Source organism: Culex pipiens, chromosome 3 (assembly GCF_016801865.2).
Source record: "Culex pipiens pallens isolate TS chromosome 3, TS_CPP_V2, whole genome shotgun sequence".
Taxonomy (NCBI): domain Eukaryota; kingdom Metazoa; phylum Arthropoda; class Insecta; order Diptera; family Culicidae; genus Culex; species Culex pipiens.
Genome location: NC_068939.1, coordinates 140468802 through 140494758, shown reverse-complemented (window position 1 = coordinate 140494758; position 25957 = coordinate 140468802). Strand labels below are relative to the sequence as shown.

Here is a 25957-nt window from a genome sequence, read left to right as displayed (position 1 = left end):
GGCAGACGGTAATAACAAAATTAATAATATTTCAATAACAAATCCTGTTAAAATAACAAAAAGTGTTATTATTTTATCCTGAAGTTCAACTTCAAGAAGAAAAAATAATAACAGTTCCTGATAAAATAACAAAATTTGGTATTGAAGGGATATTACATTGAAAATGTTTAATAACACGCTAATAAGAGGAAATGTTATACATTTCAAAAACTCTCCTAATAACAAAATTTGTTATTCGTTCGGTATACTGACTTAGAAATAAAATTACCATAAATCGCACAAATGGAAAAGTTTCTAAGTGTCCATAACACAATCTGTTATTATTTTTTCTTTTGTTAAATATGTTTAGATCTTTGGGATAATTATGTCTAATTTCATCGGGGCCATTATTTTGGCCATGAAATGGGGTCCTTAAGCTAAAATTATTCTAAAAAGTTGAAATTTTGGAAGTTGATTTTTTTAATTATTTGATTTACCCCCTAAAGGACTTTGTTTAAAATGGTTAGAACTATGGGATAATTTTGACCAATTTCGTCAGGGTTATTATTTTGGCCATGAAATGGGGTCCTTAAGCTAAAATTATTCTGAAAAGTTAAAATTTTGAAAGTTGATTTTTTTAATTATTTGATTTACCCCCTAAAGGACTTTGTTTAAAATGGTTAGAACTATGGGATAATTTTGACCAATTTCGTCAGGGTTATTATTTTGGCCATGAAATGGGGTCCTTAAGCTAAAATTATTCTGAAAAGTTAAAATTTTGAAAGTTGATTTTTTTTTAATTATTTGATTTACCCCCTAAGGGACTTTGCTAAAATTGGCTAGAACTATGGGATAATTTTGCCCAATTTCGTCGGGGTCCTTTTTTTTTGCCATGAAATGGGGTCCCTAAGCTGAAATTATTCTAAAAAGTTGAAATTTTGGAAGTTGATTTTTTTAATTATTTGATTTACCCTCTAAAGAACTTTGTTTAAAATGGTTAGAACTATGGGATAATTTTGACTAATTTCGTCAGGGTCATTATTTTGGCCATGAAATGGGGTGCTTAAGCTAAAATTATTCTAAAAAGTTGAAATTTTGGAAGTTGATTTTTTAAATTATTTGATATACCCCCTAAGGGACTTTGCTAAAATTGGCTAGAAATATGGGATAACTTTGACCAATTTCGTCAGGGTCATTATTTTGGCCATGAAATGGGGTCCTTAAGCTAAAATTATTCTAAAAAGTTGAAATTTTGGAAGTTGATTTTTTTAATTATTTGATATACCCCCTAAGGGACTTTGCTAAAATTGACTAGAAATATGGGATAATTTTGACCAATTTCGTCGGGGTCATTTCAAGCTGAAATTAATCCGATAAAATTATTTTTGAGAGTTAATTTTTTTTTTAATTTTGTAATATTCTCTAAAGGAATTGATTTATTTATTGAGAATTTTTGAAATGTGAATAACAAAAACTGTTATTATTTTCACAGAGCGACGGATGGCGGCGGAGAATGAACCACGAACTTGCACAACTCTACAACGAACCAAGCATCCGGAAAGTCGCGAAGGCTGGACGGTTGCAGTGGGCGGGTCATGTTGCAAGGATGCCGGAACGAGCCGACCACTTGAGCCAACGGAACCAGAAGATCAATCCTGCGAAGTTGGTGTTTGTGTCGGAGCCGGTAGGAACAAGACGTAGGGGGGTGCAACGTGCGAGGTGGGTGGACCAAGTGGAGAGCGATTTAGAAAGTGTGGGTGCGCCGCGAAATTGGAGAATTGCAGCCATGGACCGAGCTTGTTGGCGGAGAATCGTGCAGCAGGCCAAGCTAATGGTGTAGCGCCAATAAAAGTAAAGTAAAGTAAGTAAGTAAATAAACCAAAACAATAACTTTTTTTGTTATGGAGACATACCAGTTCAATAACATTTTTTGTTATTATGCTGCTCCACCTCTCCACACAAAATATCAAATCTTGTTATTCCTTCATGATTCCTTCTGTGTTATTGGTTTGTTATTGCAATAACAACATAATAACAGTTTAAGTTATTTTTCGAACAAATCTTTGTTATTGATTTTTGTTATTTTAACAACTAATCCGATCATTCCAATAACATAATTCGATCTTCTCACAATATCAAAAACTGACCTTCCAAAGTTATTTCCGTCTGCTCGGGTACTCCAACTTTCTGTTTTCCATTTCCATTTCCATAAACTCGAGGACTTTCTGGGCTTAACTTCAAAAATATCAATCAACTCCAGACAACCCCATTTTACAGTATGTAAAAAAAGTATTTACACCCCTTGGGCACTATGCACATTTTGTGATGAAACATGTAAAAAATTTAAAGTTTGACAGGAACCTAGTAATATGTTTTGTTCAAAAACTCATGCCAAACATTTTGCTACAAAAAGCTCATGAAAAGATGATTTCTATAAAAAGTTATATAACAAATACTATTACGAAAATAAAAAAGGCGCAAAAAAAGTATGTACACCTTTCAAAAAATTAACATAAATAATGTTATTTGTTGACAAATCACCATAAATCCAGTCTCCCAACTCCAAATAGGCATCCTTGACTGATTAAAAAAATAATTTGGATTGAATATAAAGTTTACTAACTACTTAGTATAAAAGTTTATATAACTCTGGAAATTCTATATAAAACTTATCTAAACTAAATTTTGCAAACTTTAAATTCAACTAAATGTCAATATATTACCATATAATTGCTAAATAATCATTTTGGAGTGGGTATAACACCGTTTTGGGGGTATTTGTATCGATAGAATAGATTTTTCGTTGGAATTTCGTACCAACCCGGAATTACGTCGTAGGAAAATCCGCCGGCATCCGAACCGGTACACGATTCACAAGTCAACCTATGTGGAATCGGAAAGGACATAAAATTTCCGATCTTTTGATACCCAAACATCTAGGTTTTCTTTAAAACCTACGTTTTTAAATACCTGGGCAAAAAGTAAGTTTGATCCACGAGAACAAAAATTACGAAATTCCATACATTTTAGGCAGGTTGCTCAAACGCAACCATAACAACGTTTTTGCTTAGGTATTTAAAAACGTAAGTTTTAAAGAAAACCTAGATGTTTGGGTATCAAAAGATCGGAAATTTTATGCCCTTTCCGATTCCACATAGGTTAACTTGTGAATCGTGGACCGGTTCGGATGCCGGCGGATTTTCCTACGACGTAATTCCGGGTTGGTACGAAATTCCAACGAAAAATCTATTCTATCGATACAAATACCACCAAAACGGTGTTATACCCACTCCAAAATGTTTATTTAGCAATTATATGGTAATATATTGACATTTAGTTGAATTAAAAGTTTGCAAAATTAAGTTTAGATAAGTTTTATATAGAATTTCCAGAGTTATATAAACTTTTATACTAAGTAGTTAGTAAACTTTATATTCAATCCAAATTATTTTTTTAATCAGTCAAGGATGCCTATTTGGAGTTGGGAGACTGGATTTATGGTGATTTGTCAACAAATAACATTATTTATGTTAATTTTTCAAAAGGTGTACAAACTTTTTTTGCACCTATTTTATTTTCGTAATAGTATTTGTTGTATAACTTTTTATAGAAATCATCTTTTCATGAGTTTTTTGTAGCAAAATGTTTGGCATGAGTTTCTGAACAAAACGTATTACTAGGTTCCTGTCAAACTTTAAATTTTTTACATGTTTCATCACAAAATGTGCATTGTGCCCAAGGGGTGTAAATACTTTTTTTACATACTGTATGCTCCGTTTACCTACATTTTGAGGCCAGTAGTCCAAAGTTGACGCGCAAAAACCGGTACTGCTGGGGCTTTTCCATGCTGGCCGTTCCGCACAGCACCTGCTGGATCAGGTCCGGATGGGCCGGGCAAAGCACCTGGATCGGTCCGAAGCACAACTTGAAGATCCGATGCTGGTCACGGGTGGGCTTACACAGCACATTGAAAATCTCGTAAGAGTTCTTCCGATAAAACTCCAACCCGTTGCCGAAGAAGAACCGGAAGGGTGTAACCGTTGGAATTCGATCCGCGAACCGGTACCGCAGCCGGAAACGCACGTACGTGGCAATCCAAAGGCCGGCGAGCAACGCGAGGGTCAGCAGCATGATTTCACTGACGGGTTCTCGTAAAGTTTAAACTATTTGATTTTACACCTCGGACATACTTGCACGAGTATCACCACGAAACTGAACGAGGTTTCAGCAAGGGCGCTCGTTTGTTGTTGGCGGGGCCGTTTGTTTATACAGTACATCCGTTTTTTGGGATACAGTATTCACACAATTTTGGAACCTTTTTTTGAGCCACAAATGAAAAAGAAATACATGTGGATTTAATTAATTATATTATCACTGTTTAAATAATATTTCTGATTCAAAATTCTTGATTTGATATATAAGGAAAAGTCAAACTTGTTTTGGTAACCAGATCAGATATTGTCGTTTAAATTCAAGCACATATTCGCAAATTTACAACATCTTACAAAAATTTGCATAGTCACAAAAAATATATTCATAAATGAAAATTTATCTTCGAAATAAAAAAATTCTTTTGGGTAACTTTAGATTTGAAACTTTTTTGAATCTTATAAAATCCTATAAAATATCAAGTTATTCGATTTTAATACTATATTTAATTAATTTCGATTAATTAAGTTATAGATATACACAGAAAAAAAAATTATGGTAATATTCATCAGAAAATGGTGACAGATTTTGTGTCAAGAAAATGATAAATTTGACCTCTGAAAATAATGAATTTTCATCAGTTTTTGATGAATATTCATCAGGTTCAACTTTTTCAAAAGGTAAAATTAATCATTTTTCTTACACAAAATCTGTCTCCATTTCCTGATGAATATTACCATATTTTTTTCTGTGTACATATAAGGGTAATTCTCTACCAACTCACACGAAATCGGGAAAAGCTGCCCCGACCCCTCTTCGATTTGCGTGAAACTTTGTCCTTAGGGGTAATTTTTGTCCCTGATCACGAATCCGAGGTCCGTTTTTTGATATCTCGTGACGGAGGGGCGGTACGACCCCTTCCATTTTTAACATGCGAAAAAAGAGGTGTTGTTCAATAATTTGCAGCCTGAAACGGTGATGAGATAGAAATTTGGTGTCAAAGGGACTTCTATGTAAAATTAGACGCCCGATTTGATGGCGTACTCAGAATTCTGAAAAAACTTATTTTTAATCAAAAAAAAAACACTAAAAAAGTTTTAAAAATTCTCCCATTTTCCGTTACACGACTGTAAAAAATTTTATAACATGTCATTTTATGGGAAATTTAATGTACTTTTCGAATCAACATTGACCAGAAGGGTCATTTTTTCATTTAAAATAATTTTTTTCATTTTAAAATTTCGTGTTTTTTCTAACTTTGCAGGGTTATTTTTTAGATTGAAACAATGTTGTACAAAGTTGTAGAGCAGACAATTACAAAAATTTTGATGTATAGACATAAGGGGTTTGCTAATAAACATCACGAGTTATTGCGATTTTACGAAAAAAAGTTTTGAAAAAGTTACATTTTGCGTTTCTCTTTGTTTCGTCGTCCGTGTCTGTCGCGGGTGACCATGAACGGGCATGATCGATGACGACCAACTTTTTCGAAATATTTTTTTGGTAAAATCGCGATAACTCGTGATGTTTATAAGCAAACCCCTTATGTCTATATATCAAAATTTTTGTAATTGTCTGCTCTACAACTTTGTAGAACATTGTTACACTCTAAAAAATAACCTTGCAAAGTTAGAAAAAACACGAAATTTTAAAATGAAAAATGTTGTTCCAATTGAAAAAATGACCTTCTGGGTCAATGTAGATTCGAAAAGTACATTAAATCTCCCATAAAATGACATGTTCCAAAAATTTTTACAGTCGAGTAACGGAAAATGGGAGAATTTTTAAAACTTTTTTAGTGTTTTTTTCGATGATAAATAAGTTTTTTCAGAATTCTGAGTACGCCATCAAATCGGGCGTCCAATTTAACATAGAAGTCCCTTTGACACCAAATTTCTATCTCATCACCGTTTCAGGCTGCAAATTATTGAAAAATACCTCTTTTTTCGCATGTTCAAAAATGGAAGGGGTCGTACCGCCCCTCCATCACGAGATATCAAAAAATGGACCGCGGATTCGTGATCAGGGACAAAAGTTATCCCTTAGGACAAAGTTTCACGCAAATCGAAGAGGGGTCGGGGCAACTGCTGTGTGAGTTGGCGAAGAATTACCCATAACGAATTACAATGTCTTATTTAAATCGTTTTGTAAAGTGATTTGATTACACTTAAAATGAGATATTTATTATTTTTAAACACATAACTTATTATTTTTACATTTGGACATTACCGTCGCACCAGTCGAATCTCTGGATCTGCGGCTGTCTTCAGCAATGCTTCAAATCGAAAACGGAGATCTTCCAACCGCCAATCGGATGTAAGCTTAAAGGTCCTCAAAAGATGCACCACAACTATTTTCATATTGATCATCGCATATCGATAGCCTAAAATCGAGGCATCTTTCAGTTAACTAAATTGCGATTATTTTCGCGCTAACTTACCAAGGCAATTTCTGTTTCCCCCACTGAACGGAATAAAAGCATACGGATGTCTTCCAGCGCACCGTTCCGCGGAGAAGTTCTCCGGATCAAAGCGGTTTGCATTCGGTCCCCAGATGTCCTTGCGCCGGTGGAGGTTGTAAATACTGACAATCAGTATGTTTCCTTTGGGTACTTGAAATCCGTTCAAATCAACGTCACGAAGTGTTTTTCGAACCACCATCGGTACCACTGGAAATAGTCGCAAGCATTCTTTGAGGAACATATCGGTGTAGAGAAGCTGATTGAGGGACTCTGGAGTGAAAATCACTTCTTTGTTTCGAGGGTATACCGTACAGATCTCTTGATACACTTTTTCCTGGATATCTTGGTTTGCGGCAAGTGCTATGGCAATGTAACCCAAAAAGATTCCAGTAGTGTCACTGCCCTAAAGTTCAAAGAAAGCTGTTTTACATTTATCACCACCTTTCAAGCATTCAAAACCTTTTCAATCTTACCCCAACAATCATCGTGTAGAAATTGTGATTGATTTCGATGTCCGAAAACTTTTTTCCACTGTTAGTATTCAGCATCTGATCCATGAAGATTTGTAACTTGCAGCAATCATCATCTTCTCTTTTGAACAGATTCATTCGTCTTGAGTGTCGCTCAGCAGCTTTTCGCATTATCTGCATATAGAAAACTCAATAATAACTACAGAAATTACTTTAAATTTATCAAAAATATACCTCATCACCATACTTGTAAATTTCTTCTCTAATCTTTTCATCTTTCTTGTAATCTTTGGTCAAGCGGTACATCCAATCAACATGCCAATGAACATGAAATAATCTCTTGAATGCCAAATGGAAAGTTCTGACGAGAAAAAATAACAACACTTTTATTAACAAAAACTACATTCCGAAGCCATCATACTAGCTTGCTGATAACATTTGGGTGGATCAATTTATAGGTTGGTTCAGCAATGTTTATTTTAGTGGGATGGCGAGATGGCGCTTATTTTAACGGGAAATTTTGAGAATAATTTTTGTGATTATGAGGAATTTGTCAAAAAATTTTTTTTTTGTTTAGGCCGATGCAAATATTTAAAAAAGTTTTTGTCCCTCTGCCCTGGCCGAGGTCAAGGGGGGGGGGCAAAAAAATAAAAAAAATATAAAAATTTAAATAACAAGCCATAGTCTTCACATTTAAATGAAAAAAGTGTTTTAAAATGCATTTTACACTAGTTCAGTTGTTTTGCAATCATTAGGTTTCAAAAAATCTAAGATCTGACAAAAACAAAAATTGTATCGAAAAAAAAGATTTTGCATCGAAAATTTTCAAAAAATATTAAGATTTTTTAATAAACCCAAACATGCTAAAAATGATTTTATACGCAGGAGAATGTATTTTAATTTGATTTCAGTTGGTTGCACTTGAATGTTCATTGAAATTTTGAAGTTTATTGTAAAAATATTTTTTTTGCCCCCTGATTTTTTGGGCCAATTTTGAAGGGGGGGGTGACAAAAACTTTTAAAAATATTTGTACCAGCCTTATCAATTCTAGCATAATAGCGAGTAGGGGGTTTCTAGACATTTTTAGAGCTTATCAAAACATACATTTCTTTCCAAGAGTAAGTAAATCGAACCTTTAAAACAAAAGTTTTTGCCTAAAAACAACTAAAATTACGCCGTTTTGAAATGTGATTAACATATACATCAAAAACAAAAACAAAAACAAAAACAAAAACAAAAACAAAAACAAAAACAAAAACAAAAACAAAAACAAAAACAAAAACAAAAACAAAAACAAAAACAAAAACAAAAACAAAAACAAAAACAAAAACAAAAACAAAAACAAAAACAAAAACAAAAACAAAAACAAAAACAAAAACAAAAACAAAAACAAAAACAAAAACAAAAACAAAAACAAAAACAAAAACAAAAACAAAAACAAAAACAAAAACAAAAACAAAAACAAAAACAAAAACAAAAACAAAAACAAAAACAAAAACAAAAACAAAAACAAAAACAAAAACAAAAACAAAAACAAAAACAAAAACAAAAACAAAAACAAAAACAAAAACAAAAACAAAAACAAAAACAAAAACAAAAACAAAAACAAAAACAAAAACAAAAACAAAACAAAAACAAAAACAAAAACAAAAACAAAAACAAAAACAAAAACAAAAACAAAAACAAAAACAAAAACAAAAACAAAAACAAAAACAAAAACAAAAACAAAAACAAAAACAAAAACAAAAACAAAAACAAAAACAAAAACAAAAACAAAAACAAAAACAAAAACAAAAACAAAAACAAAAACAAAAACAAAAACAAAAACAAAAACAAAAACAAAAACAAAAACAAAAACAAAAACAAAAACAAAAACAAAAACAAAAACAAAAACAAAAACAAAAACAAAAACAAAAACAAAAACAAAAACAAAAACAAAAACAAAAACAAAAACAAAAACAAAAACAAAAACAAAAACAAAAACAAAAACAAAAACAAAAACAAAAACAAAAACAAAAACAAAAACAAAAACAAAAACAAAAACAAAAACAAAAACAAAAACAAAAACAAAAACAAAAACAAAAACAAAAACAAAAACAAAAACAAAAACAAAAACAAAAACAAAAACAAAAACAAAAACAAAAACAAAAACAAAAACAAAAACAAAAACAAAAACAAAAACAAAAACAAAAACAAAAACAAAAACAAAAACAAAAACAAAAACAAAAACAAAAACAAAAACAAAAACAAAAACAAAAACAAAAACAAAAACAAAAACAAAAACAAAAACAAAAACAAAAACAAAAACAAAAACAAAAACAAAAACAAAAACAAAAACAAAAACAAAAACAAAAACAAAAACAAAAACAAAAACAAAAACAAAAACAAAAACAAAAACAAAAACAAAAACAAAAACAAAAACAAAAACAAAAACAAAACCAAAAACAAAAACAAAAACAAAAACAAAAACAAAAACAAAAACAAAAACAAAAACAAAAACAAAAACAAAAACAAAAACAAAAACAAAAACAAAAACAAAAACAAAAACAAAAACAAAAACAAAAACAAAAACAAAAACATCGGCTCACTTCTGCAGAAGTTCCGCAAACCTATCAGCATCCGAGTCTTCATCAATAACCACCCCCATTGTTGTAGCACAAATTGTCTTCATTGAGCATCGATGCATGAAAGGCGATAAATTCAGTGCCCTTCCATCTGCAAATGCTCCCAGGGTTTGCACCAATTCTTGCGCATACTTGTCGAACAACGGAATGAACTTGTGCAAAATCTTGAGGTTAAAGGTGGGATTAATCGCTTTGCGCTGAGCCTTCCAAAGGTCATCTGAGGGATAAACAGGATGAAAACATCTTCTGAACTGACATCACTGAAAGCTAAATCGACTCACAGTTTGCAGCAAACAGTCCACTATCCAACCGGAAGAACTTGTACAGAAATGCCTTCTCCAAACAGTCGGGGCTGGTGAGAATCCTCTGCGTCATGTCCGGATCGTTTGTGACCACTACCGGCATGACGGTGGCCATCACTCGGAACAATTTGGCGGGATTCGCCAGCGCACGTGATAGGGGAACTATACCCTTTCTCAGCCTATTTCTATTATTGGCCTATCAGCACTTTGATCATGAATTAAAGCGTAAATAAAGTGTTTTTGACTGTTCCAAAGTAATAAATAGCTCAACTTAAAGTGAGCAAGCAACTCTTCATTGTTGATACATCTGAAAATGTTGATTTAATAGCGGAAAACGGCAAAAGTGATGAGAATTGGTCGAACGGCTTAGTGTGATTAAAATGGGTATATTTCCCCTATGTTGTTGAAAAGCTGCTCACTGCTCATGCCGACGACGAGCATCGCGTTGCCAATAACCGGGTGACAAGGTTCAACAACCGGTAAACGGCTCGCAAATGACTTGCTTCGGATGTACAGAAAAAGTCGGACCAAGCTGGTCGTCACTACACTCAAAAAATCTTTCACCACAGAGACGCATGAAAATTCCGGTGGCAGTCAATTTTTGGTCTCAAACAACATTTCACGTGAGTCATGCAACTGTCACCATGCATTCATGTCAACTCTGTTTGATTATCACGCAGCTCACACTCACACAACTATATATCACGTGGAAATCATGCCTGAAAATTTGGAGGCGTGGCATACAGTCAGCTGGTTTTGTTTTTGCATGATAAACTTGCAACACCCGCATGGAAACTGGTATGGAAAAAAATCATACACCTTTTCATGCAATTTTGTGGTGAAAAGTTGTGGATGGTTGCATGAAATTCCTGTCTGAAAATTTCGGTTCGCTTGTCGAGGATCTCATCATCAGTTTCGTCCCGGCGCTCGACTCGGCATGAAGTGCGAGCAAATAAGTTAGAGTTTTTTGCTAGGCACACAAATGATTTCAAGAATCGCTCGTTGTACAATGTTCCGGATCGGATGGTAAGTGTTTTTTCATTTTTTTGTAAAGAAAATCAACACTAATCTGTGTGTTTATATTGTTTTTTTTTCAGAGAACTAAAAACAAAAGGACACCAAAATGCATCATCGGAAGGTGGCACCAAGCGATCAGGATGAGCACCACAAAAATCCTTCCCCGTCGGCTGCTGCTGTTACGAAAAGTTCACCATTAGAGGCCAAAATCCGTCAGCCAGCACCTCAATGATTCACGTCGCAACATTCATTCTCGGACAGCAAGATTTGACCCGGAGAAGGGAACGACGACCAGCAGTGTTCATTTTGTTGAGTTTGAAGTGTTTTGAGTGATTTATCTAGTGTGATTTGGTGCGATGTATTCCAACTTCTACGTGTTTTGAAAATAAATCAAATATCAAAAACTTTCCAATGCGTGTTATTTAATAAGAATAATAAGAAATAATCCAATAAAAAAAGCAGCAAAACCCGCAGTAAAATTCATGTAGTTTCTACGTGATGCTCATGTGGATTATGCATGAAAAGGCATGCACAACTCACGTGAGTTTCATGCTTATTCTACCTGATGCGATAATGAAAAGCCATCATGGGTTGGCAAGCTGCAGATTTAGCATCCACCGGGAATTCACGTCAATGTTGCCTGATTAACTTAATGGAAAAAAATCACTTATATGTTCATGCAGCTTTGTGGTGAAAATTATTTTGAGTGTAGCAGAAGTACTGCAATCCCAAAACCCATCTTAAACTATCGGTCCGATAGGCTTTCGAAGTGGAACTGACCTTACGGAGAGATTTTTTTCGTTTAAATATTCCTTCCAATTAGCATTACCTGGTCATTGAAAGGGTAGATGTTGATTTATTGGGCACATCATGCCGAATTTTGTATTTTTACAGAAAACAATAAAAAGTAAAAAAAATAAACACCAATAAACTACCGCAACCATTTAAAGCTAAATATTTTTTGAACTGTTTTTGCCATTATAGGGACATAGAGAATGACTAATACTACCCTTATCAGTCAGTCAACTCGTAATGTAACAGAAAAAAAACCAAACAATATACAGTTACGGCTCATCCTTTATGCAATGAGTGTTTTAGTAATGGGAACCGCAACAAAGTATACGTAGGGGAAATATACCCTTTTCAATCAAACACCTCTCATCGCCATATAGAAAGTTTGATGCTTCATTAAAACTCAAAAAAAAAATAATTTCTGGTAAGCACGCAAACTGGCCAAAAAGATCAAATTTAATGCACTTTTGATCATAATCTCTATGTTTCGAGACCATTTCTTATCATTTTGTTTGCACATACATCAACACGCAAGCTTAACGAAAGTCGCCATCAATATCTTTTAACTTGCGCTAACGTTTTCACAGCGCTTAAGATAATACTGCGGGCGTTAATAATTAGAGTTCACGCGCGGTGATACGACCGCAAGATAATGGTCGCATGACAGCCGCATGACAACTGCAAAACAAATTTTTGGCTTTTGTCAAAGATTGACTTGAGTTTTCAGCTGATTTTTTTTGGAAAATATTCAAAACAAACCAAGTTAACAGCCAAATCAACGCAGAATTTCAGTTCAACTTGCTGATTTTTACACTGCGGTAGTTAGGCGGCAATAATCTCCTGTCCCTCACAGCGATGGAGAAACGTGATTTTATCTCGCAATAAGCAATATGAAATTGCTTCCAACTGCCGGCAACATGCACTTTGGCACATTAGTTAGTCACTCAGTTGAAAAATAAGCCCAAAACATGACGTTAATTTGCAAGCGCAATCAAAAAAACAAACGCGTCGAGTCACTTGACGTTTACACCTATTCAAATCGAAGGCTCAAGAAAACAGAGCGAGAAGCAAAGGCTTGGAGTGGGCCAGTGATGCCAGGAAACGTTCTCTATAAATGCCACTTTTCGTGAGAGTTCGCTTAAAATTTCGTCAAAAATGGCAGCACTAGGCAGACTCATAAGAGCGCTAGGAGAAAAAAAAGAACTAAGCTGAAAATAGAAAAATGGGTGGGACTCAGTGCATTCTCGTCAGATAAGCATACACTTGGGAAATATTTTTATTAAAGGGCTTGTAAAAGAAATAGAATAACTTTTAGTAAAAATCAAATTAAACAGAAATGTTCACAAAAGTTGCACTTCTGGTTGGTCTGCTTGGTTTTAGTAAATTTAATGGAACACTATAAGACTTAAAATGGGTATATTTCTCCTATGAATTCAATAATACACGACTGATTAGTCATCGTACTTAGGACAGGTCAGTTCTAAGCCATGTAAAATAAAGTGGGATCTACATAAAGAACCTACTTTTTATTAACTTCGTATTACATCATTTTAAGATGACTCAAGAACAATAAAAGAACAACGTTTCAAATATAATTTATTCAAAACAAGCATTACCATTAGTGTACGCAGTATCGTTACTGTTCACTCCAACCAGCGTTGTCACATCCCGCCGCTCCAGGTACACCTCGGGATCTTTGGAAGTCTTCAGCAGTGCTTCAAACCGGAAGCGCAGATCCTCCAAGCTCCAGTGCGTCTTCAACTTGAAGTTTCGCAGCAAATGCACCAGAATGATCTTCATACTGATCATTGCGTAGCGAGATCCTTATCAAAAAGAATCTTTAAGTACGTAACTACCCATATATTTCAAAGTATTCTCACCGATACAATTCCTCGTGCCTCCACTGAACGGAATAAAAGCGAATGGATGCCTGCCAGCGCTCCGTTCCGGCGAAAAGTTCTCCGGATCAAACCGGTCCGGATCCGAGCCCCAGATGTCCTTCCGGCGGTGGATGTTGTAGATGCTGACGATCAGAATGTTTCCCTGCGGGACGCGAACTCCTTCCAGCTCGATGTCCTGCTTGGTCTGCCGCACAATGTGTGGCCCAATCGGGAACAGCCGCAGACACTCCTTGAGGAACATTTCCGTGTACTGGAGCTGTCTGAGCGATTCCGGGCTGAATTTTGTTTCGCTATCGGGGGGAAAGACGGTCACGATCTCCTGGTACACTTTCTCCTGCAAATCTTGGTAGAGTGCCAGCGAGAGTGCCACGTAGCCCATTTCCGTGCCGGAAGTGTCACTGCCCTGAAATTGAAAAGAAGTCATCGTGATCTTACGTTGACCTCGAGTTACAAAACACATACCGCTACAATCATCGTGTAAACGTTGTGGATGGTTTCGATGTCTTCGAATTTGCGACCTTCCAGGTCTTCCAGCAGCTGGTCTACGAAAATCTGCGGCTTGCGGTAGCCATCACACTCCGGGTCGCTTACTTCCGGTGCGGCGGCTTCCCGAGCTTTACGATCGATAGCATCTTGTAGGATCTGAAATGTTGAAACAATTGCCTAAATTAGTTATCATATCGACCAACATCCCAACCGCTCACCTCATTCCCGTACGTGTACGCCTCCGCTCGCAGCTTCACATCCTCCCGGTAATCACTAGTAAACCGGTACATCCAATCCTTGTACCAGTGGATCCGCACCAACCGTTTAGACGCCAGATGGAAGCCCTTCTGGATCAACGCCATCAGCCGATCGGCACCGCGGTTCTTGTTGATGTCCACCCCGATGGTCGTGGCCACCACCATCTCCAGCGTACAGCGCAGCATGCAGTCCGTAATGTTGAGGCTCACCCCGGCCGGAAAGGTGTCCAGCTTGCGCACCAGAGCCTGGGCGCACTTGTCAAACAGGGGGATGAAACCGTGCAGGATCTTCAGATTGAACGTTGGATTTAGCGATTTGCGCTGGCCTTTCCAGATGTCGTCTGTGAAATGTGAAGAAATCAATGTTACCTTTACTTTGGACTTACGCCAATTCATTTTATAACAGATTATCGATTTAAAAAATACCAAGTTATTGTCGAGAAACAGGGCCAAACAGATAATAATATTTGATTTCTTAAGCAACAAGCAAATTATCCGCAGTTACATGAAGACCAAGCAAGATCTTATTTCCAATGTAGGAAATTTATAGATTTAGCACATACTGCAAGCATGAATCAATATCTTTGAAAAAATTAAAATTTAAGTGTTTAAAACTTTTAATTATTACCAATTATTTTAAAAACTCCTTTCCAAACAACTTAAGTGAGTATGAAAAACTAAACTGCAAAGTTTGTTACTAATCCAAGGACCTGAAATTAAGATCTGAAAAAAATGAAAAATATATTGGTCTGGTACATACATAAAAATGTTTTGTGGAAAAAGCGGAACAGTGGAATACTTAGTAATCGACATGCATACTGAAGCATTAAATTACATAAGAATTTATTTGGCTTATTAAGAATAATTGTTGAAATTTTGATGTACAGATCCACAAAATGACTCTTTCAATATTTTCTATATAATTTTATATGTTTTTAAAAGAGTGGGTATTATGTTTCCTTATGTTTATGTTTTTCAACGCAAAATATGTTTTTTTAATCTTTTTAATTGTTCTATATATACTGACCATGAACATTGTTACATTCTAAAAAATAACCCTCCAAAGTGGGAAAAAAACACAACATTTTAAAATGAAAAATTTTGTTCTGAATGAAAAAATGACCGTTCTGGGTCAATGTAGATTTGAAAACATTAACCCTCTAACGCCCATGGTTACTCCAGAGCACCACTAATTTTTGTCTTCAAAATTAAATTTCTCTGCAACCATGCAATTTTTCAACTTGGTTCAACCTGCATTAGTTTGTATAGAATGTTAACGTATAACTAAGGCTACCAACTGTATGGATTTTTTCCTTACCTTACGGATTTTCGAGCCTCTTCGCGGATTTTTAACTGGCCGGAATTTTTGTAGAGAATTTAACGCATAATACACATTCGTACGGAATTTTAACAACTTTTTAATCATTGGATTGCTTTTTTGATTTGGTCGAAGCTTTTGTTAACTAGAAATTTTTATTTTTTCGTGAGTTTGATTTAAAAAGGGGGAGTTTTCCGGGGTTTCCTCAATTCTAACTTAATCATCAATAATTCTAGGGTTTTGAACTATTGTCTTTCATATGTTGATAGGACCTTTAAAAAAACTGTAGAATTGTTCTTTTATAAATTCCTTACTAAATATATTTATCTGTTTCCAAAGGCTTTCTGAAACTTGTGAAAACATTTGAACATTTAAATTAACAAATATAGAGTTTTTTAGGTCCTATAAACTGTTGTGTTTCACATCAAGGGGTTTCCAGCATCAAGGATTACTGACCAGTCTAAATGGAATTACCAGGATTACTGGCAATATGTCATGAATTACTTTGATTTCCCAGAATTACTTGGGATTTTCAGAAACCACGCAGAATTGCTCAAATTTATAAAAATAACTTGAAATTACTGCCTAGCTTCCAGCATATTGAGAATTGGATCGAATGACAGCTGTCAAATGCACAAAACCACGTGCTTGGCAATAGTACGTCCATCCCGGGAATTCCCAGCACAAAATTCCCGGGATTTTTATATGTTGTAGGGGGAATTTCCGGAAATAAACAAAAATCATAATCTGGCCTGGAAATTAAATAAGTATTATAATTAATAAGTTTAAACTTTTCTAAAATTTTACATTAATTGGTACCATTTTATTTGTTGTCATTTTTGTTTTTAGACATCTTAAACCAATTTTTAAGCTGTTTTATTCATGTCATATAGAAATAAATAAAAAATAAATATTTTTAAGATACTTATTTAATTTGAATTAGAAATGTGGTGCATATGAAATTCAAAGCACATCAGAGAACAGCAAAAAAATGTTTAACACTGGAACGCCCAACGCATGTCTAACTTGCATTACTCAATCAATCGGGACAATTCTTGTTTCCAGTGATTTGTAAGAATGTCTGATGATCCTAAAATTGTGCAGAACTTAATTCGATCAAATCTGTAATTTTTGCGATCAAAAACATCGTTCCACCTTTTTTAAAACGACTGCCGCCGCGGAATTTTTGACGATTTTTTTTACACGCAAAAAAAAAGTTGGAACGATGTTTTTGATCGCAAAAATTACAGATTTGATCGAATTAAGTTCTGCAAAGTTCTATAATCATCTAGACATCTAACAAATCACTGGAAAGAAGAATCATCTTGATTGGTTGAGTTATGCCCGAGAACCAGCGAGTTGAAGTTACCGTTCCAACTTTTTAGGAGCCTTGGGCGTTGGCTATCCTTGTTTAGATTGATATTAATAGTATTGAGCTAATTCTATAAATTTAAAGCTTGAAAAACATAACAAATATAAAGAAAGCATAGATGTTATGACTTTTTCAAAAACCAAAAACTTCCCGGGAATAAATAAATATTTTTCCCGTTTTCCGGGAAACTCAAAACCTGGGAAATTTAGACGTCCTGCTTGGAAATCATCGAACAATTGGGTAAATATCATCATCATTTTGTTAACTGATTTTGGCGTTTGAGTGCATTTAAAATTCAAAGCACAACAAAGAATAAAAAAATCTTCAAAACTATCTAAAACTGCTATCCCTGTTTAGATTGATTTTTATAGTATTGAGCTATGAGTTTGATTTTTAAAACATAACGAATATAAAGAAAACATAGATTTTATGACGTTTTCAAAAATTTCCCGGGATAAAAAATATATTTTTTCCGTTTTCTGGTAAACTCAAAACCCGAGAAAATTGGACGCCCTACTTGGAAATCATCGAATAATGTGGTAAACATCAACGTCAGTTTGATGACTGATTTTAACGTTTGAGTGTTTTTCATCCGGATACATTTGAATTAGAGAGCATCCAAATTGGCGGACATTTCGAATCCGCTCTGTACTTCTTACAACCATAAAAAGCATCAAGGAAAAGCAAGGAATTACTGCAGAATTGCGGAATAATTCTGGAATTACTGAATTACTTACTCAAAATCCGAATGATCCCGTACTAGCTGTAACTTTGGTTTCATACATGAAAATTAATAGGAAATAAATAGAATCATAAAATGTTTATCGTAATTATCTTTTTAACAGTTATTTTTTATTTTTCTATTATTTTCTGAAGTATGTTTTCACAAACAAGAATTATGGAATTACCAGGATTACTGGGATTATTAGGAATTACCAGGATTACCATGGAATTACTCAGTAAATCCAGAATTACAAAATTACTTGCTCAAATTCCAAGTAATTCCGGATTAGTGACCAGTCTGACACAATGCTGGAAACCCCTTGTTTCACATGTTATAGGACCTTTTCAATAAAAAAAACTCTGGAAAAGTGTTCGTGAAAACACCAAGAACGATATTATTCGTAAAAGCAAACTTGACATTTCGTAAACGTTTAAACGTTTAACAAAGAAAAATTGAAGAACATAATGATTTGATTCAAATCACGGTTTATTTTATGAATACTTTCAAACGTGGAAGTCATAAGCACTCTGATAGCATTTGGTGAAATTTGTTAGCTTTAAAAACGACACAGTTTTATATTTTTAATTCTCAAATTTATTAAATTCAATTTATCTAAATAATTCATTGACAGTTTTTGTTACACCATGGTGTCATATCGGCAAAGTGTACGGATTTTTGCTCAGCAAGAGTTGGTAGCCTTACGTATAACCATTAAAATTACATCCAATTTGGTTGATCCAGTTACAAGTAATGTAGAAAAACGTAAAAAATCTCAATTTTGCTCTGGGCGGGAAGGGGTTAAATTTCCCATAAAATGGCATGATCCTTAATTTTTACAATCAAGTAATGGAAAATGGGAGAATTTTAAAAACTTTTTTAGTGTTTTTTTTTATGAAAAATACGTTTTTTCGGAATTCTGAGTACGCCATTAACTCGGGCGTCTAATTTTACATAAAAGTCCCTTTGACATCAAATTTCTATCTCGTCACCGTTTCAGGCTGCAAATTATTGAAAAACACCTCTTTTTTCGCATGTTAAAAATGGAAGGGTTCGTATCGCCCCTCCGTCACGAGATATCAAAAAACGGACCTCAGATTCGTGATTACGCAAATCGAAGAGGGGTCAGGGCAACTTTTCCCGATATCGTGTGAGTTGGTAGAGAATTACCCTTAAATTAATTCCTGAAATATTCAACTGTAAAAAAACCTCGTGCAAAGTTATCACTCTTCATAAGAAAGTAGTAAGTGCGATCTGCTCGTGCTATCTTGTCAAACTCCTACACTGAGTACAATTTTCTATGTTAAGTGATTGTAGATAGGCCAATAGGACGTGCACGTCGACTTGATAATCGCAGACTGTGAATTTTCAATTGTTTTCTATACCGTTTGCAACAGATTTCACAATATCTCAGAAATTCAAATACACAAAGATTTCTAATTTAGCTCCTTCGATTATGTTGATTCACTGCACTGTTTTGTATTTCACATTTTAACTACCCATGTCACATTTGAGAAAACAAATCAGTCTCTCAACCACCATTTAACAGTCCAAATGTTTCCCTCAAAAATCACTCACAATGCGCCGCAAACAGTCCATAGTCCAGCTTGAAGAAATCGTACAGGAACGGCTTCTCAAGACACTCGGTGCTGGTGAGAATTTTCTGCGCCACTTCCGGCTCGTTGGTGACCAGCATCGGATACCCGAGTACCATAAATTTAAACAACCGAGCCGGATGGGCAAAGGCTCGAGCAATATTCACGAACCGCTGCTCGTCGGACTTCCCCACGAAGAGTAGTGCATTTCCGATCACCGGATGGTACGGCTGAACTGGTGGCAACCGGCTGGCGAAAGATTTACTCCGCAGATACAACAGCAGCCCCAACCCGGCGGCTACCATCAGGAGCAGGATAAGCTCCACGAGGACCATGTTCAGGCACGTAACCGGACACACTTGTAACGTAACACTCGACCTGGAACGGACTGGTTCGGACAGTGGCGTGGCGAGAGATTTTATTGTTTCTTCTCGTATAGAACAAACCCGATCTCCCCGATCAGTGCGCTCCGGTATCAGCAGCTTTCAAAGACTTTAATTGACGGATAGAGCCGACAATTACCCTGATCTTGTTCTTGACGCGATAGACACTCGGGTACGGGACTGAGTGAGGAGCGCCAACCGGCACGTGCCCCTCCCCGGGTCGCAACCCCCGGTTGAATGTCAAGAACGCGATATGGTAGATGTTGGTGGTGTGTCTGTGGAGTAAGTCACACCATAAGCATATTTTTTGCCTCTTCAATTTTGGCTGCACCTCCCAGACAACACAAAACCTCCGCGACGAGAAGAGAAGGTGTTATGGGCTTTCTCCAGCATATTGTTGGGGTGTTCGAAATGATTCAAGAGTTGCAAGAGCTAGATAACCTTAGTGAAGCAACATGTCTGATGCACTTATTAATGGGCTGGGTATTAGGGTGTTTCAGCCAAACAAAAAAGTTCTCAGAATCAGGCAAACCGAGGTTCCCCTAGTAGAGGATACCCATAGGGACTCTCATGCCAAATATCAGCCTATTTGGTTGAGAATTGACCTGTCCCCAGCGGTATAAAGTTTTCATGTAAATTACTATGGGATTTCTATGCTCTTCGTTCAATCGTTCCTACAGGTTTGGGGACAACATGGATTCACTCGGAATAAAGACAGGTGTGTAGGTGATGGTCCAATGAACACATTCCAGAAGGAATTAGGCTTGTCCATTCTGTCCCCAAGGTGCGCATTGGATCGACGTCCGGTGTCTCCAAAACCAACGATTCATCCTTCAAATGTACACATTGTCCTTAGTATGCTATGACGGCTAGGAGAAAGTTACGACGCCCCATGTCAGACGGTGAACACGTGGCAGAGCATCTACTCGAGTTTTGGATCAGAAACATTCTTTTTGCAATTCCGTCGTGAAACTACTTACTTTTCCTGTCATTCTTGAACGACGAAATAGCCTACTTTTCTGTACCAAAAATAACAGAATCGAATAGCAACACTTTTCAAAATAAATGCTGAAAAGTTCTACTTTTCAGCACTCAAATGGGTGCTGAAAAGATGAATTTTTCAGCACTTGTTTCGTAAAGTAACACTTTTCAACATTTTTTTGATTTAAGCGATTTATTGACAAAATACATGAAAATTTGACATACAATTTCACTCAGTGTGTGTTTTTTGGAATTGCAAAAAATGTTGTATGGAACTCGTTGCAAAACTTGATTTTTTCAGCACTCTTCGTATTTATCCAACTCGGTGAACCTCGTTGGATAAATGTACGACTCGTGCTGAAAAAATCTTCTTTTTGCAACTTGTTGCATAAACTACTATTAAAGTACTAAAATTATAACTATTGATGTTCCTGGAAGAATTTCAACTATTCTAAATATCGTAAAATGATGATTTTGTGTTAATAATGCAATCGATGCCTCTCCACGTGTTCACCGTCTCATATGGGGCGTCGTGGTTTTCACCTAGCCGTCATAGCATACTAAGGAAATGCGATGCTTTTGAAGGATGAATCGTTGGTTTTGGAGACACCGGACGTCGATCCAATGCGCACCTTGAGGACAGAATGGACAAGCCTAATTCCTTCTGGAATGTGTTCATTGGACCATCACCTACACACCTGTCTTTATTCCGAGTGAATCCATGTTGTCCCCAAACCTGTAGGAACAATTGAACGAAAAGCACAAAAATCCCATAGTAATTTCCATGTAAACTTTAAACTGCTGGGGACAGGCCAATTCTCAACCAAATAGGCTGATATTTGGCATGAGAGTCCCTATGGGTATCCTCTACTAGGGGAACCTCGGTTTGCCTGATTCTGAGAACTTTTGGTTTTGGATGAAACACCCTACTGGGTATGCTCTTTTGGTCAAGTAGACTCAAAGTTTAACCAGAAGCTGTTCGTCAAAGCGGTTATTATTTTTTGACTATTGCCTAGAATATGGATCTTCGAAAAATAGAATGATTTTCGGGGCTACAGATCGCATTACGTTTTCAATGTCAGAAAAAAAAATGTCAGATTTGTCAGTTCAGATAGTCTAAATAATATTATGTCTTGAAAAAATAGACACTTTGTTACACAAAACCCCAATGATTTGAATATTTCCTAAGTAAATTTTTAGTTCGATACCTTCTTTACTCGTCTCTCTCAGACACACACTACCATTTGTTTTGTTTTGATTGTGTACTTTGTACAACCAACGAGGTGCACACTAAAAATGTTGGGTTATTTTTTTAATTTTGTTGTTGTTATTTTTTTGCTATTTTGTAGTCATTTTATAGTAATTTTGTAGTTATTTAGTAGTAATTTTGTGGTTTTGTAGTAATTTGGTAGTTATTTTGTTGTAATTTTTATGTAATTTTGTAGAAACTTTGTAGTAATTTTATAGTACCGTAAACCGCGGTGACGTTGATAAGATTTCAATTTGTTTTTGGAATATTTTCCAACAGGTAAGGTTATTATTTTTAAAACATGTACTGGGGTAGACAACACAAAATCCATGCGCTGTTTTGGACAAAAAGTTTTTCTAAAGTGTTTAGAAAAATAATAACGTTAAAAAATCTTAGTTTAAATTCCGGGGTGATTTTGATAGTTATAGTTTTTCTTGTTAAAATAATATTTAAGATGTTAAAACTTTATTTTCACGTCAAATATACCATCACTGAAAAAGCTTATATAGTTTTGAAGAAAAAAAATCAATGTTTATGTTTAGTTAACTGGTAGTTAACTGGTGGGTCTCGTGGCGCAGGGGTAGCGGCTTCGGCTGCCGATCCCGATGATGCTATGAGACGCGGGTTCGATTCCCGCCTTATCCACTGAGCTTCTATCGGATGGTGAAGTAAAACGTCGGTCCCGGTTTCTCCTGTCTCGTCAGAGGCGCTGGAGCAGAAATCCCACGTTAGAGGAAGGCCATGCCCCGGGGGGCGTAGTGCCAATAGTTTCGTTTCGTTTCGTTTAGTTAACTAAGATTATAAGCTTTTCAACAATATATACAGCCATTCCACGTCAAACAGGAAGTCTCCAAATCAAAAGTGCTCCGTTTTGGCTCAAATTTGGAGTGGGGGTTCTTTCGCCCAAATAATTAGACCCGTATTTTTTTTTTTCGGCGATAAGGGTGGTCCTATCCAAAATAGGGTGATCCAAAAAATTGCGTTTTTCGACGATTTTCGCAAAAACCACATTATGATTTTTTGAACATAAAAACTGGGTTTTTCGACGCGCCGCGCGCAAAAACTGAAAAATAACGAAAACGGGTAAAAATCAACTTTTTTCACTAAAACTGTAATAACTTGAAAATTTCAGCGATGATCTATATATGTTAGGGTACCAAAAGTTGCGTCTTTCAATTATGAAAATTTTGGTACCTAAACATGTATAGGTCATCGCTGAAATTTTTGAGTTATCACAGTTTTAGTGAAAAAGTTGATTTTTACCCGTTTTCGTCATTTTTCAGTTTTTGCGTCGGAAAACCCAGTTTTTATGTTCAAAAAATCATATCTCCGAAACGTGTTAATGGATATTCGCAATTTTTTGATATGTTATGTAAAATATTACAAGGAATCAGGGAAAAATATTTTCAGACATAGGCTCTTTGGTCCCGAGACCTTGAAATCGGCAAATGAAATTTTCATAGGACCTTTTCAAATATTCAGCTAGTTTTTTTGGACCTCAACATATTTTTCCTTAAAAACCCAACTTATAACCTTTTTTCGAATTGTGGCGCTCCAAAATTGGTTCAGCCGTTCCGGAGATATGATTTTTTGAAAAATGTGGTTTTTGCGAAAATCGACGAAAAACGCAATTTTTTGGATCACCCTATTTCGGATAGGACCACCCTAATCGCCAAACAAAAAAATACGGGTCTAATTATTTGGGCCAAAGAACCCCCACTCCAAATTTGAGCCAAATCGGAGCAGTTTTGATTTGGAGACTTCCTGTTTGACGTGGAATGGCTGTATTTATACATTTTGGGTACAATTGTTTAAAAGTCGTCATTTTACGTTAAATTTTTAAAAATTAGTTTTGTTAATAAAAATTATCGATTTATATTGCATTTCATACTAAATTTGAAACAAGAATCACAAGTCTTCACATTTGACATGAAATTTGTTCAACTGAAATTGCCTATAAATTTGGAAATTTTTTAAATTGTTTTTCATAACACATATTAGGCCGATGCAAATATTTAAAAAAGTTTTTGTCCCTCGGCCCTGGCAGAGGTCAAGGGGGGGGGGGGGGGCAAAAAAATAAAAATTTAAATAACAAGCCATAGTCTTCACATTTAAATGAAAAAAGTGTCTTAAAATACATTTTACACTAGTTCAGTTGTTTTGCAATCATTAGTTTTCAAAAAATCTAAGATCTGACAAAAACAAAAATTGTATCGAAAAATCTTAGGATTTTTTAATAAACCCAAACATACTAAAAATGATTTTAAACGCAGAAGAATGTATTTTAATTTGATTTCAGCTGGTTGCACTTGAATTTTCATTGAAATTTTGAAGTTTATTGCAAAAATATGTTTTTTCCCCTGATTTTTCGTTCCAATTTTGAAGGGGGGGGGGGGGGGTGACAAAAACTTTTAAAAATATTTGTACCAGCCTTATTTATTATTTACAAACTTATTTAACCTTCTCTTAAAAGAAAATTGTCCAAAAATTTCGAAAATGCATTCCGTTTTCCGATTCAAAATCATGTTCATTGAGAAAATCTTGACACTTTCAGAAGATTAAAATATTGACTTTCATCGACATTTTCTTAACTATTCTTAGCTAACTTTTGTATGAAAAGTTCTTTTTGAGGCATGTGTTCAATTCTTCTACGGTCAGTATGTTTCTAAACCATTCCGTTCTTTTTTTTTATTTTTCTCTTCATTTTGCTGAAAAATCTCAAACCTATCAAAGTCACCCCTTTTTAACGTTAATTTTGTTATAATTTTGTTGTAATTTTGTTCTAACTTTGTTGTTATATTGTTGTTATTTTTTTGTAGTTTTGAAGTAATTCTGCTGTATTTTTCATGTAATTTTGTTGTAATATTGTTGTTAATTTGTTGTAACTGCGTTGTAATTTGTTGTAATTTATTGAAATTTGTTGTAATTTTGTTGCAATTTTTGTTGAATTTTTTTGTTATTTTATTGTTATTTTGATGTAATTTTATTGTATTTTTGTATGTTTTGTGTTATTTTGTTCTCATTTTGTTTTAATTTTGTTATAATGCTGTTGTTATTTTGAATTTTATTGTATTTTTTTGTATTTTTTGTCATAATTTTGCTTTATTTTTTTATAATTTTTTGTAATTTTGTAGTCAGTTTATAGTTTTTTGTTGTAATTCTTATGTATTTTGGTAGCAATTTTGTAGTTATTTTAAAGTAGTTTTGCTGTAACTTTGTTGTAATCTTGTTGTATTTTTTTTTGTTATTTGGTTGTAGGTTTGTTGTAATTTTGTTGTAATTTTTTTGTAATTTTGCTGTGATTTTATTGTAATTTTGAAGTAATTTTATTGTTATTTTGCTGTATTTTTTGTGTAATTTTGTAGTCAGTTTAAATTAATTTTGTTGTGATTTTGTAGCTATTTTATTGTTATTTTGAGGTAATTTTGAAGTCATTTTGAGGTCATTTGATGTTATTTTGTTGTTATTTTGTATTTTTGTTTATTTTTACTTGTCTAAAATAGTTTGATTCACAATAACCAAAGCCTGAAGTTGCTCTGTTAATGAGTCAATTTACGTTCATTTGATTATTTGTATGGTAGAAAGTTTTATCTTGTAAATGTCCTAGATTTTTAAAAACAAAAATTGAAATTTAACAAGTCATTCGAAAAAAAAACTTCGTTTTGAAACATCGTTCCAATCTCACTTTCCCGCGAATCCCGTGATAATCGGTTATGAATTATCTGGAAACCACGCGCATTCCATGAATGGATCCTACTGGATAACTATACCTGCTGTACGGCCAGGGTCATGATTTGAATTCTAAACGGCTACGCTAGTGGAGACTGCATGGACATACACGGGGTAGACCCTAATTATAGGGGACAGCAGCCAGCAGCGGCAGCTGATCCTCTATTAGT

General features: G+C 34.9%; 3 protein-coding genes across 3 annotated transcripts in view; all 3 read right to left on the bottom strand.

The window, feature by feature from the left end:
* Positions 1-4174, bottom strand: part of LOC120417545 (cytochrome P450 4C1-like) — a 43893-nt gene extending 39719 nt beyond the window's left edge. Inside the window, exon 1 of the mRNA XM_052710138.1 lies at positions 3765-4174. Within this exon, the coding sequence (XP_052566098.1) occupies positions 3765-4110 (346 nt within the window). The 5' untranslated portion in view covers positions 4111-4174. The remainder of the gene's footprint in view (positions 1-3764) is intronic.
* Positions 4175-6353: 2179 nt separating this feature from the next.
* On the bottom strand, positions 6354-11554 carry LOC120431723 (cytochrome P450 4C1-like). Its single transcript, XM_039596851.2, has 9 exons — positions 11544-11554; positions 11132-11179; positions 10387-10518; positions 9966-10144; positions 9649-9901; positions 7294-7420; positions 7063-7233; positions 6569-6992; positions 6354-6511 (listed from the first exon to the last, which is right to left on the bottom strand). Exons 1-9 carry the CDS (start codon positions 11552-11554, stop codon positions 6354-6356), a joined length of 1503 nt encoding a protein of 500 aa, XP_039452785.2.
* Positions 11555-13280: 1726 nt separating this feature from the next.
* Positions 13281-25957, bottom strand: part of LOC120431725 (uncharacterized) — a 28775-nt gene continuing 16098 nt past the window's right edge. The window contains exons 9-14 of the mRNA XM_052709981.1: positions 19968-20103; positions 19429-19927; positions 14401-14780; positions 14159-14338; positions 13676-14099; positions 13281-13618 (exon numbers count right to left, since the gene is read on the bottom strand). Coding sequence (XP_052565941.1) covers positions 13392-13618; positions 13676-14099; positions 14159-14338; positions 14401-14780; positions 19429-19927; positions 19968-20103 — 1846 coding nt within the window. The 3' untranslated portion in view covers positions 13281-13391. The remainder of the gene's footprint in view (positions 13619-13675; positions 14100-14158; positions 14339-14400; positions 14781-19428; positions 19928-19967; positions 20104-25957) is intronic.